Below are 14,418 nucleotides of genomic sequence, written 5' to 3' on the forward strand. Positions count from 1 at the left end.
ATTGAGCATGCAAAAGAGGGTAATGGGATTTTTGATAAAGCCACATACGAGGGACTCATTCAAATTCTGGAATTAAATCTCCAAATGGTTCAGAAACCTGTCCTCCCTAGTACTCATTCACATACCATTATCAGAGTAAGATCCTGGAACATTAATTGTGGGTGCCTGCTCCATGTCCATCTATGAAAACAAAAGTAACCCCGGGCTAAATTAATTCCGATACTGTACTTTCCAGAGGTTGGTCCAGGACCCAAATAACCGTTATTCTGTCACATGGCAGTGTGGAATTCTTCACTAATCAAGCTTCTGTAGCAAAGTTATGTTTTGTAGAAGTAGCATGTTGTAAAGCATACCCTCCAGCTATTATTTTATTTTATAGCTAATGGCATTGTATTCATTATCATCAACACAACAGGGAACTGCACCATGGTACCAAATCCATATGCAGGTTATACTGTACAGTGCTTTAGGGAGTTGAGTTCCACAGGGTTCACTGTTGGGACCCTTCCAGTTTATGTTTAATCAATGAATGAACAGTTAGTAAAATAGTTAGAACCATGAACAATGGATAATTGGAATGTTAGTAAAGCTCTACTTTTCATTCTCTCGCTTAGCCTAACCATGCCCCTCTTCTTTTCTACCCATCAGGGCATCAGCAGTCTCTTCAGCTCCCTCAAAGTGGTCCGTCTGCTCCGCTTGGGCCGGGTGGCCCGTAAACTGGACCACTACATTGAGTACGGGGCCGCTGTCCTGGTCCTGCTGGTGTGCGTCTTTGGCCTGGCTGCCCACTGGTTGGCCTGCATCTGGTACAGCATCGGCGACTACGAGGTCATCGACGAGAACACCAACAGTGTGAGGATGGACAGCTGGCTCTACATATTGAGCGAATCGGTGGGGACACCGTACCGCTTCAACGCCAGTGGCTCCGGGAGGTGGGAGGGCGGGCCTAGCAAGGACTCGGTCTACATCACTTCCCTCTACTTCACCATGACCAGCCTGACCAGCATCGGCTTCGGCAACATCGCCCCCACCACCGACGGAGAAAAACTCTTTGCTGTGGCAATGATGATGATCGGATGTGAGTAAGAACCCTACCCATGACATTTTACTGTCATCAAAGGAGGTTGGTAGGTGGAGACATAGGAGGATGGGCTCATTGTAATGGCTGGAATGGAATAAATTGTCACCAATACCTTGTCACCGATTCCAGCCATTACAATTATATCTCCGCCCACCAGCCTCCTCTGACTGCCGTATTATCTTTATGAAAAATACAACACAATTGATGTTTCAATAAGAAATACCATGCCAGATGTGTCCCTTGCTTCTTCCGGGAGAAGTATTGTTAACAGGCCAGTATGTCTCTGAATCCTTGATGAATTCAGTAGAAGATAGCATACTGTTTAATGTACTTACTATACAACTCAATCACAGCTAAATGTACCATTAAGCTATTACAGATAAATGCTTGACTGAAGCATTTATGAACATTGTGACGGTTCTAATCAGTTCCCAAAAAGACACAGGTGCCTAATTTCACATGGTGCTTAAGGTTTATTATGAATAAGCCAATTTGTTTAATTTTGTGCTGTGAAGATTGTACATAATTTTCAAATCCTTTCATCCATTTTGAGCTGGCAACTGAGTGATTCATCACGTGCCTATTGTTACAGGATTACTCCTTCTACTGGAGATGCGATTGACACAGTTTTGTCCCGGGTCCTATTGTGGGACATCGCATTGGCTTTTCATAGAACCCTGTTGTGATTTTAAATTGCATTCTCAATTGCAACGCAGGCCTCAAGATTGAGGAACATGATGGATTGCAGAAATGAAAAAGAGTTCTGTTTTATCTTTTTAGGTCAAGTTGAGACCTTCATTATCTACCTGGAAATAGACATAACATGTAATAGGACTGGGAAAACTGTGGCAGGCATCATCAGTTTGCGTGCTAGTGTCATGCTTGAAGTTTGCCAGTATAAAAAGTTTGTTTCACATGACTTTGTATAGACCAGTAAACTTCAACATCCCTGTGACGTAACACAGTTGCGAAATAATGAGGCAAGCGTGATCTGCACCTTTCAACTACGATTCCACCCCAGAATGCATTGCTGACCATTTAATATACACTGCTCAAAAAAATAAAGGGAACACTTAAACAACACAATGTAACTCCAAGTCAATCACACTTCTGTGAAATCAAACTGTCCACTTAGGAAGTAACACTGATTGACAATACATTTCACATGCTGTTGTGCAAATGGAATAGACAACAGGTGGAAATTATACGCAATTAGCAAGATACCCCCAATAAAGGAGTGGTTCTGCAGGTGGGGACCACAGACCACTTCTCAGTTCCTATGCTTCCTGGCTGATGTTTTGGTCACTTTTGAATGCTGGCGGTGCTTTCACTCTAGTGGTAGCATGAGACGGAGTCTACAACCCACACAACTGGCTGAGGTAGTGCAGCTCATCCAGGATGGCACATCAATGCGAGCTGTGGCAAGAAGGTTTGCTGTGTCTGTCAGCGTAGTGTCCAGAGCATGGAGGCGCTATCAGGAGACAGGCCAGTACATCAGGAGATGTGGAGGAGGCCGTAGGAGGGCAACAACCCAGCAGCAGGACCGCTACCTCCGCCTTTGTGCAAGGAGGAGCAGGAGAAGCACTGCCAGAGCCCTGCAAAATGACCTCCAGCAGGCCACAAATGTGCATGTGTCTGCTCAAACGGTCAGAAACAGACTCCATGAGGGTGGTATGAGGGCCCGACGTCCACAGGTGGGGGTTGTGCTTACAGCCCAACACCGTGCAGGACGTTTGGCATTTGCCAGAGAACACCAAGATTGGCAAATTCGCCACTGGCTCCCTGTGCTCTTCACAGATGAAAGCAGGTTCACACTGAGCACGTGATAGACGTGACAGAGTCTGGAGACGCCGTGGAGAACGTTCTGCTGCCTGCAACATCCTCCAGCATGACCGGTTTGGCGGTGGGTCAGTCATGGTGTGGGGTGGCATTTCTTTGGGGGGCCACACAGCCCTCCATGTGCTCACCAGAGGTAGCCTGACTGCCATTAGGTACCGAGATGAGATCCTCAGACCCCTTGTGAGACCATATGCTGGTGCGGTTGGCCCTGGGTTCCTCCTAATGCAAGACAATGCTAGACCTCATGTGGCTGGAGTGGGTCAGCAGTTCCTGCAAGAGGAAGGCATTGATGCTATGGACTGGCCCGCCCGTTCCCCAGACCTGAATCCAATTGAGCACATCTGGGACATCATGTCTCGCTCCATCCACCAACGCCACGTTGCACCACAGACTGTCCAGGAGTTGGCGGATGCTTTAGTCCAGGTCTGGGAGGAGATCCCTCAGGAGACCATCCGCCACCTCATCAGGAGCATGCCCAGGCGTTGTAGGGAGGTCATACAGGCACGTGGAGGCCACACACACTACTGAGCCTCATTTTGACTTGTTTTAAGGACATTACATCAAAGTTGGATCATCCTGTAGTGTGGTTTTCCACTTTAATTTTGAGTGTGACTCCAAATCCAGACCTCCATGGGTTGATAAATTGGATTTCCATTGATTATTTTTGTGTGATTTTGTTGTCAGCACATTCAACTATGTAAAGAAAGAAGTATTTAATAAGATTATTTCTTTCATTCAGATCTAGGATGTGTTGTTTAAGTGTTCCCTTTATTTTTTTGAGCAGTATACATTATGATCCATACTGACTTGTGACTTGGTATCAATTTCTGAGTGTGAATCAAAACCACAAGCCTGGTGTTCGAAGCATCACAGTCCAACCAACAGACCCTAATTTTATTAGCTTCAATATTTTAATACATACTGTACACTGTAAGGGTTGTTGAAACTTGGGGGGGAAAGTTATCCAGCTCAGGAAATCAGTTTGAGTAAAAAACAACAACGCAATGTTACGTATTTAAATTATAACATACATGGTACAACCTGAATAACTAAGTGAAGCGGTTTTGGGATTTTTTTCACGTCACACAGCATTGTTGTGTTGGTGTTGTAGCAGCAGATGAGGGGGAGTATACAGAGGTTTGCTCAGCACCTCGGGGCGAGACTGGCACTGCCCAGGGGTGACAGTGATGCAGGGTGGCAGGTGATAGTGGAAGGGAGAGTGACAGGGGGGCATGGGGGGGGGGGGGGTCATGCTGCTATTCCTCAGTGGTGGGAAGACAGTCTGCCACCCACAGCCTGGAAGCTGGACAGAAGCTTAGTCATGCAATATGTTGCCAGATGAGTCGCCTGCCAGTGTGTGTGTGTGCGTGTGTGTTATGGGTTGGATTTGGTTTGCGTCTTGGTCTGTTTGTGAGGAAGTGTGTAGTGTATTTTCTGTATGTGTGTTTGAGCAGTCATAATTGTGTTGGGTGGTCCTTTGCATAGGGTGATGTAAGTTTCCTTTAACGTCCAGATAGATGACACAGACACAGGAACCTTGGTATGAAACTCTTTAGTAATTAAATGCAATTGCAGACACAGATTCACATACAGAATACCTCAGTAGTCTACAGTAAAGATCTGTGTGGCGAAACAGGAGACAACACTCTTTATACAACCTACCATCAATCATATATTAACATTGTTGCATTGGATTAAATACAAAGTATCTAAGATGAGAAAAACATGTCTAGACTGTGGTTTCTCACTCTGCTATCTCGGCCTTGAGCCTGTGTGACTTATCAGCAGGTGCAGACAATTCTCAGTCTGAGAACTGAAGCAGTACATCTCCATTTACCCAGTACTTTTCCATCATTGCACATTGCAAGCATACAAAGGTTGTCACATATATACAGTAATCATGGCATTGGTGTAGGCTAACACCCGACCCCCAGGGTAAACCCCAACAATTGTGTAAAACACAGAGATCCGCTCACCCCGTTGCATTTTGCCGGTGTCCAGAGCTTATGACACGACTGTTGTTCCTGGCTGTCACGGTGGTCTTGTCTCAGTGCAGCCAGCCGTGTCATACCCTTCTGTGTCCTCATACGCATGCCAACCCTCCTCTCCCGCTTCTCTCTCTCCCACAAGGCTTGTTAACTGATTATTTACCCAGAGTAAACATTAAGAACACCTGCTCTTTCCACGACAAACTGACCAGGCGATCCAGGTAAAAGCTATGATCCCTTATTGATGTTAAATCCACTTCAATCAGTGGAGATGAAGGAGAGGAGACAGGTTAAATGAGGATTCTAAAGCCAAGGGACAATTGAGACATGGATTGTGTATGTGTGCCATTCAGCGGGTGAATGGGCAAGACAAAGTATTTAAAGGAAAATGCATCATACAGGGATGATTTCTGTACTTTGAAAGTTACACATTTGTACTTTGACGCAATAGCTTCTACTTGAAATATAGTAGCAGTGGTAGTCTTTTTGTGAATTTGAACTGCTTTAATAAGTCTGGTTTTAGGATTTCTGCCCAGGTCTTTTAAAAGGAAATAGCTCTGCCATTTGACGTAAGCTGAGAGTTAGCTAATACTAATCATTTCTCCTTTTCGAGTTGATAAAGTCATGTTCTCTTTTTTTGGGCCAGTATTGATGACTTGTTTGAACTCAAATTCAACATAGCAGTTGTCATCCTCAAATAGAATACATTATGGAAATGTTCTCAAAAGAGTAATTGACTAAAATGAGAAAATTCACTTCATATACAGTACCAGTCAAAAGTTTGGACACACCTACTTATTCCAGGGTATTTCTTTATTTTGACAATTTTCTACATTTTAGAATAATAGTGAAGCTATGAAATAACACATATGGAATTATGCAGTAACCAAAAAAGTGTTAAACAAATCCAAATATATTTGATATTTGAAATTCTTCAAAGTAGCCATCCTTTGCCTTGATGAAAACTTTGCACACTCTTGGCATTCTCTCAACCAGCTTCGTGAGGTAGTCATCTGGAATGCATTTCAATTAACAGGTGTGCCATGTTAAAAGTTAATTTGTGGAATTTCTTAACTTCTAAATGCGTTTGAGCCAATCAGTTGTGTTATGACAAGGTAGGGGTGGTATACAGAATATAGCCCTATTTGGTAAAAGACCAAGTCCATATTATGGCAAGAACAGCTCAAATAAGTAAAGAGAAACGACAGTCCATCATTACTTTAAGAAATGAAGGTCAGTCAATCCGGGAAAATTTGTGCAGTCGCAAAAACCATCAAGCGCTAAGATGAAACTGGCTCTCATGAGGACCACCACAGGAAAGGAAGAACCAGAATTACCTGTGCTGCAGATGATAAGTTCATTAGAGTTACCAGTCTCAGAAATTGCAGCCCAAATAAATGCTTCACAGAGTTCAAGTAACAGACACATCTCATCATCAACTGTTCAGAGGAGACTGCGTTAATCAGGCCTTCATGGTCTAATTACTGCAAAGAAACCACTACTAAAGGACACCAATAAGAAGAAGAGACTTGTTTGGGCCAAGAAACACGAGCAATGGACATTAGACCAGTGGAAATCTGTCCTTTGGTCTGATGAGTCTAAATTTGAGATTTTTGGTGTGTGGTTCCCACCGTGAAGCATGGAGGAGGTGGTGTATGGTGCAGGGGTGCTTTGCTGGTGACACTGTCAGTGATTTATTTAGAATTCAAGGCATACTTAACCAGCATGGCTACCACAGCATTCTGCAGCGATACGCCATCCCATTAGGTTTGCGCTTAGTGGGACTATCATTTGTTTTTCAACAGGACAATGACCCAACACACCTCCAGGCTGTTTAAGGGCTATTTGACAAAGAAGAAGAGTGATGGAGTGCTACATCCGATGACCTGGCCTCCACAATCACCCGACCTCAACCCAGTTGAGATAGTTTGGGATGAGTTGGACCACAGGGTGAAGGAAAAGCAGCCATCAAGTGCCCACCATGTGGGAACTCCTTTAATTAAGACTGTTGGAAAAGCATTCCAGGAGAAACTGGTTTAGAGAATACCAAGAGTGTGCAAAGCTGTCCAAACTTTTGACTGGTACTGTACATTTGAAGTGTCATGCTTTCAAACGGTACCCTATTGTATATGCAGATGCTGCCAGGTATTTGTCTTTTCAAAATGTTAACCAATTGCTTTGAATAGTAAACTGCCTATTTTGTCATACTACACATTTTCCCTTCTTTGGCTCATTGCTCGCTCAGTGGGAGTGACGCGCCCAAGGGGCGGGTGGTGTACAGGACTCAACCCATTCTGAAAATAAATATGAGCTAAATCAGGTAGTCTTGGCTAAAGACCATGGGTATTATGCATCAGAATAATGATGCCAATGTAGTGCATTGAAATACATTTTATGAGCCCATTTGACCCACTGATAAAATCCTAGTGTCAGTTTATACTGATTCTGAGTTGTCAGCAATTGAAAAATTGGCACCCAGTGCCAGTACAAGATGACAGGGGACCACTTAGGTAGGTTGACTGACATCCTGCCTACCCCTAAAAATACGTTTCAATGGAGATTCTGATTCATGCAACTGCCACTATAGGCACTAAAGATTTTGACCGTTTGGTGTAAATCACAAGGTAGCTGGTTCAAATCAAATCAAATGTTATTGGTCACATACACATATTTAGCAGATGTTATTGCAGGTGTAGTGAAATGCTTGTGTTCCTAGCTCCAATAGTACAGTAGTATCTAACAATTCACAACAATGCACACAAATCAAAAAGTAAAATAATGGAATTAACAAATATATAAATATTAGGACGAGCAATGTCGGAGTGGCATTGATACAGTAGAATGGAAAACAGTATATACATATGAACTGATCAAAGCAGTAAGTAAACATTATTAAAGTGACTAGTGTTCCATTATTAAAGTGATCAGTGATTCCATGTCTATGTATATAGGGCAGCAGCCTCTAAGGTGTAAGGTTGAGTAACCGGGTGGTGCCCGGCTAGTGATGGCTATTTAACAGTGATAGCCTTGAGATAGAAGCTGTTTTTCAGTCTCTCGATCCCAGGTTTGATGCACCTGTACTGACCTCGCCTTCTGGATGATAGCGGGGTGAACAGGCCCTGGTTCGACTGGTTGATGTCCTTGATGATCTTTTTGGCCTTCCTGTGACATCTGGTGCTGTAGGTATCCTGGAGGGCAGGCAGTGTGCCCCCGGTGATGCGTTGGGTAGACCGCACCACTCTCTGGAGAGCCCCGCGGTTGCTCGCGGTGCAGTTGCCATACCCGGCGGTGATACAGCCCGACAGGATGCTCTCAATTGTGCATCTGTAAAAGTTTGTGAGGGTCTTAGGGGCCAAGCCGAATTTCTTCAGCCTCCTGAGGTTGAAGAGACGCTGTTGCGCCTTCTTCATCACACTGTCTGTGTGGGTGGATAATTTCAGATTGTCAGTGACGTGTACACCGAAGAACTTGAAGCTTTTCACCTTCTCCACTGCGGCCCCATCAATATGGTTATGGGCATGCTCCCTCTGCTGTTTCCTGAAGTCCACTATTAGCACCTTTGTTTTGTTGACGTTAAGGGAGAGGTTATTTTGCTGGCACCACTACGCCAGGGCCCTCACCTTCCTGTAGGCTGTCTTGTCATTGTTGGTAATCAGGCCTATTAACGTTGTGTCGTCTGCAAACTTGATGATTGAGTTTGAGGCGTGCTTGGCCACACAGTCATGGGTGAACAGGGAGTACAGGAGGGGCCTGAGCACACACCTTTGTGGTGCCCCTATGTTGAGGATCAGCAAAGTGGAGGTATTGTTTCCTAACTTGGGGGCGGCCCGTCAGGAAGTCCAGGACCCAGTTGCACAGGGCAGGGTTCAGACCCAGGGCCCCGAGCTTAATGACGAGCTTGGAGGGTACTATGGTGTTGAAGGCTGAGCTATAGTCAATGAACAGCATTCTTACATAGGTATTCCTCTTGTCCAGATGGGATAGGGCAGTGTGCAGTGCGATGGCAATGGTTCAAGCCTAACACAGGATCCTGGGGAATATACGTTCACAGGGGGTGTTTTGGACTCTTATTGTCTCACACAACCAGCAGACACATTCGGTGTCAATGATCTAGGACAAAAGCTCTGGGCAACATGCAATTCCAACCCTAGCACACACGCGCACACACACACACACACACACACACACACACACACACACACACACACACACACACACACACACACACACACACACACACACACACACACACACACACACACACACACACACACACACACACACACACACACACACTCCTCACTCTGACAGTTAGCTACCTGCAGCTAAAGCCCAGCTTGCTGCCTTATCCAAGTGTCACCAAAGAGAGACCCTGTGCTTGGCGGCAAGCCCTAATGGTGATCACTCCCCCCATGAGGCAACATTTGGAGTTGAGAAGTAGGGAGAGTTTGTGCCTTCAGGGCAAGGTGATTACACTCTGAGGAATGACTGTGTGCGAGCCAGCCTGGAATAAGCCCCAGACATGAGCTAAGTGGCTTGTCAGCCAGCTCTGGGTTTAATTTAGATTTAGGAGTCACACTTAATGTGTTGCACGGACAATCAAACACACTGAGTGTTAGGACCACTGCATGGTAATAGATTTGTAGGAAGTTGTTGCCATGGCAACCAATGTCCAGGTGAACCATTTTAGCTCATTAGCTTAGTAAGTTGTGAATATCTTAACAATCTAAAATTACTCTAAATCTGCTGTGCCTTATTACTTGGACTGATCTTTTTATTGATGCACTGAGTGCCTGAAACTACTTCTTGAGTCGGCTCAAGAATCCAATGGTAAAAATAGATGATCCAGTTCGGCAGACCACACACAGCATAGTTTCACTAGCCCAGTTTCTCCTAGCCCCAAAGCCTGGTTACATTTCCACTCGTTAATGTGAAGAATGTCACATGTAGAGGGTTCCACTACCGTAAAATAAGAACTCGAATTGACCTCAGAATCTCAGATCCTCAGTGAGACCAATGCCTGCTTTAATTTTCCAGTATACAGTACCAGTCACAAGTTTGCGCACACCTACTCTTTCAAGGGGTTTTCTTTATTTGTACTATTTTATACATTGTCAAATAATAGTGAAGACATCAAAACTATGAAATAACACATATGGAATCATGTAGTAACCAAAAAAGTATATATATTTTATAATTTTATATTCTTCAAAGTAGCCACCCTTGGCCATGATGACAGCTTTGCACACGCTTGGCATTCTCTCAACCAGCTTTTTCAGGTAGTCACCTGGAATGCTTTTCCAACAGTCTTGAAGGCGTTCCCACATATGCTGAGCACTTGTTGGCTGATTTTCCATCATTCTGTGGTCCAACTCATCCCAAACCATCTCAATACATATATATACAGTTGAAGTCAGAAGTTTACATACACTTAGGTTGGAGTCATTAAAATTCATTTTTCAACCACTCCACAAATTTCTTGTTAACAAACTATAGTTTTGGCAAGTCGGTTAAGACATCTACTTTGTGCATGACACAAGTAATTTTTCCAACAATTGTTTACAGATTATTTCACTGTATCAAAATTCCAGTGTACTATGGTGCCTTCAACACCATAATACCCTCCAAGCTCATCAATTCCTGTGCTTTAATTCCAGAAAATGATGTCATGGCTTTAGAAGCTTCTGTTAATTGACATAATTTGAGTCAATTGGAGGTGTACCTGTGGATGTATTTCAAGGCCTACATTCAAACTCAGTGCCTCTTTGCTTGACATCATGGGAAAATCAAAAGAAATCAGGCAAAACCTTAGAAAAAATATTGTAGACCTCCACAAGTCTGGTTCATCCTTGGGAGCAATTTCCAAAAGCCTGAAGGTATCACGTTCATCTGTACAAACAATAGTACGCAAGTATAAACACCATGGGACCACGCAGCCGTCATACCGCTCAGGAAGGAGACGCGTTCTGTCTCCTAGAGATGAACATACTTTGGTGTGAAAAGTTCAAATCAATCCCAGAACAACAGCAAAGGACCTTGTGAAGATGCTGGAGGAAACAGGTACAAAAGTATCTATATCCACAGTAAAACGAGTCCTATATCGACATAAACTGAAAGGCCGCTCAGCAAGGAAGAAGCCACTGCTCCAAAACCTCCATTAAAAAGCCAGACTAGGGTTTGCAACTGCACATGGGGACAGAGATCATACTTTCTGGAGAAATGTCCTCTGGCGAGATGAAACAAAAATAGAACTGTTTGGCCATAATGACCATCCTTATGTTTGGAGGAAAAAGGGGGACGCTTGCAAGCCGAAGAACACCATCCCAACCGTGAAGCATGGGGGTGGCAGCATCATGTTGTGGGGGTGCTTTGCTGCAGGAGGGACATGAGGAAGGGAAACGATGTGGATATATTGAAGCAACATCTCAAGACATCAGTCAGGAAGTTAAAGCTTGGTCGCAAATGGGTCTTCCAAATGGACAATGGCCCCAAGCATACTTCCAAAGGTGTGGCAAAATAGCTTAAGGACAACAAAGTCAAGGTATTGGAATGGCCATCACAAAGCCCTGACCTCAAGCCTATAGAAAATTTGTGGGCAGAACTGAGAAAGTGTGTTTGAGCAAGGAGCCTTACAAACCTGACTCAGTTACACCAGCTCTGTCAGGAGGAATGGGCCAAAATTCACCCAACTTATTGTGGGAAGCTTGTGGAACGCTACCCAAAACGTTTTGACCCAAGTTAAACAATTTAAAGGCAATGCTACCAAATACTAATTGAGTGTATGTAAACTTCTGACCCACTGAAAGAAATAAAAGCTGAAATAAATTATTCTCTCTACTATTATTATGACATTTCACATTCTTAAAATTAAGTGGTGATCCTATCTGACCTAAGACAGAGAATTTTTACTAGGATTAAATGTCAGGAATTGTGAAAAACTGAGATTAAATGTATTTGGCTAAGGTGTACGTAAACTTCTGACTTCAACTGTATATATACATACATATTGTCACGTCCTGACCAGTGAAGGGGTCATTTGTAATTGTAGTATGGTCAGGGCGTGGCAGGGGGTGTTTGTTTTGTGTGTTTTGGGGTTTTTTGTTTCTAGGGGATTTTGGTTCTAGTTTTCTATTTCTATGTTTCTTTTTCTATGTGTGGCCAGGTATGTCTTCCAATCAGAGGGAGGTGTCTTTCGTTGTCTCTGATTGGAAGCCATACTTAGGCAGCCTGTTTTTCCTGTGTTTTTGTGGGTGGTTGCTTCCTGTATAGTCTGTGTACCTTGCAGAACTGTTGATTGTCGGTTTATTGTTTTCGTTTAAGTGTTCACTTTATTAATAATAAAAGAAGATGAGCACTATACCCGCTGCGTTTTGGTCACCTTTCATCGACGCTTGTGACATATATATATATATATATATATATATATATATATATATATATATATATATATATATATACAGACACACACACATATATCTACATACATACATACAGTGCATTTGGAAAGTATTCAGACCTCTTCCCTTTTCCACATTTTGTTACGTTACAGCCTTATTAAAAAATGTATTTAATTATAATTTTTTCGCATCAATCTACACACAATACAATACCACAAAGTGAAAACAGGTTTTTACAATATTTAGCAAATTTATAAAAAATAAAAAACATACCTTATTTAAGTATTCAGACCCTTTGCTATGAGTTTCGAAATTGAGCTCAGATGCATCCTGTTTCCACGGATCATCCTTGAGATGTTTCTACAACTTGATTGGAGTCCTGTGGGAAATTCAATGTGTTGGAAATTATTTGGAAAGGTACACACTTGTCTATATAAGATCCCACAGTTGACAGTGCATATCAGAGCAAAAATAAAGCCATGAGGTCGAAGGAATTGTCCGTAGAGCTCCAAGACATGATTGTGTCGAGGCACAGATCTGGAGAAGCGTATGAAAAACATTCTGCAGCATTGAAGGTCCCCAAGAACACAGTGGCCTCCATCATTCTCAAATGGAAGAAGTTTGGAACCACAAGAACCACTCTTCCTAGAGCTGGCTGCCCGGCCAAACTGAGCAATCGGGGGAGAAGGGCCTTGGTCAGGGAGGTGACCAAGTACCCGATGGTCACTCTGACAGTGCTCCAGAGTTTCTCTGTAGAGATGGGAGAACCTTCCAGAAGGACAACCATCTCTGCAGCACTCGGAAGCCACTTCTCAGTAAAAAGCACATGACAGCCCACTTGGAGTTTGCCAAAAGGCACCTAAAGGACTCTGACCATGAGAAACAAGATTCTTTGGTCTGATGAAACCAAGATGGAACACTTTGGCCTGAATGCCAAACGTCACGTCTGGATGAAACCAGGCACTGCTCATTACCTGACCAATACAATCCCTATGGTGAAGCATGGTGGTGGCAGCATCATGCTGTGGGGATGTTTTTCAGGGGCAGGGACAATAGTCAGGATCGAGAGAAAGATAAATGGAGCAAATAGAGAGATCCTTGACATTGCTTCTGATAACTGAATGATCCAGCTTAGTGTATGTTGCCAAGACAGTCCCAAGCTGTTGCATGTAACAGGAGTCAACAGTATACTGTTGCATTTTTATCCCAGGCGGCTACCCATAATTCAGTTGTGTGGCTTGATCAGACAGGTCTATTTGGCCCGTCACTCATTACTGCTGTGCTGGAAAAATGACACAGACGTTTTTAGCCCAGCCTAATGGTTCTGAGCGTCGCCCCATTGTGTATCTGACAGGCCCTCTCTCGTCCCCCTGACTGTTTACCTGTTGTGCTCGCTCGCCGCCTCTGTGAGGACCGATAGCGTCAACAACAACACCGCAGCTTCAATAATATAGTCATGTCATCCACCTTCTAAAATGTCCTTTGCAAGGTTGCACAATATCCCCTATAACAATTATGATGACCCCTTGGTTATAATAAAGCCAGTGATTATGGTGTGCCACCTGAACGAATGAAAACGAGCACTATGTTTCACTTCCCTTGAAAATGGATGCCACCAGTGTCATCACTAATTGTTGACAGGACCTCTATCGATTTCTCTGACCCTGCTGTGGAGGAGTGGGACACTGGAAGGGGAATAGGGTGACACATTCTCAGGCAAAGTGCTGACTTGGGTATGAATTGTGAGAGCCAATATTGATTGGCTAGCTGCGGGATTGAGACACAGAATGAGCGATTGCTGATTGGTTAGCAGTCAGTGGGAAGTGAGAGAGAGCATGACACCATTTGTGTTTACAGACCATCTCCAAAAGCCCATTATGACCAATGGAGGGATAATGTCCATGGAAAAGAAGATATGATGAATGTAACATGCCACTATTGTTTTGTTACACACATCGCTGCATTTGCAAGGGCGCGTAATGATGTTTCCAAGTTATGACTGTGAATATGGGGATATTATTGTGATAGATTTACAGACTGTTGTCTGCCAAGAGAAAACATCAAGGATGGTTCCTTTGGGTCTCTAGTGCTCTGTTCTTTCACAATTAATAAT

The 14,418-nt window shown here is 43.6% G+C and overlaps 1 protein-coding gene across 1 annotated transcript in view; it reads left to right on the forward strand.

The window, feature by feature from the left end:
• LOC106564801 (voltage-gated delayed rectifier potassium channel KCNH1) overlaps positions 1–14,418 on the forward strand; it is a 77,758-nt gene that overhangs the window by 10,406 nt on the left and 52,934 nt on the right. The window contains exon 8 of the mRNA XM_014131207.3: positions 649–1,078. Coding sequence (XP_013986682.2) covers positions 649–1,078 — 430 coding nt within the window. The remainder of the gene's footprint in view (positions 1–648; positions 1,079–14,418) is intronic.

Source organism: Salmo salar, chromosome 12 (genome assembly GCF_965601325.2).
Source record: "Salmo salar chromosome 12, fSalSal1, whole genome shotgun sequence".
NCBI classification, from domain to species: Eukaryota; Metazoa; Chordata; class Actinopteri; order Salmoniformes; family Salmonidae; genus Salmo; species Salmo salar.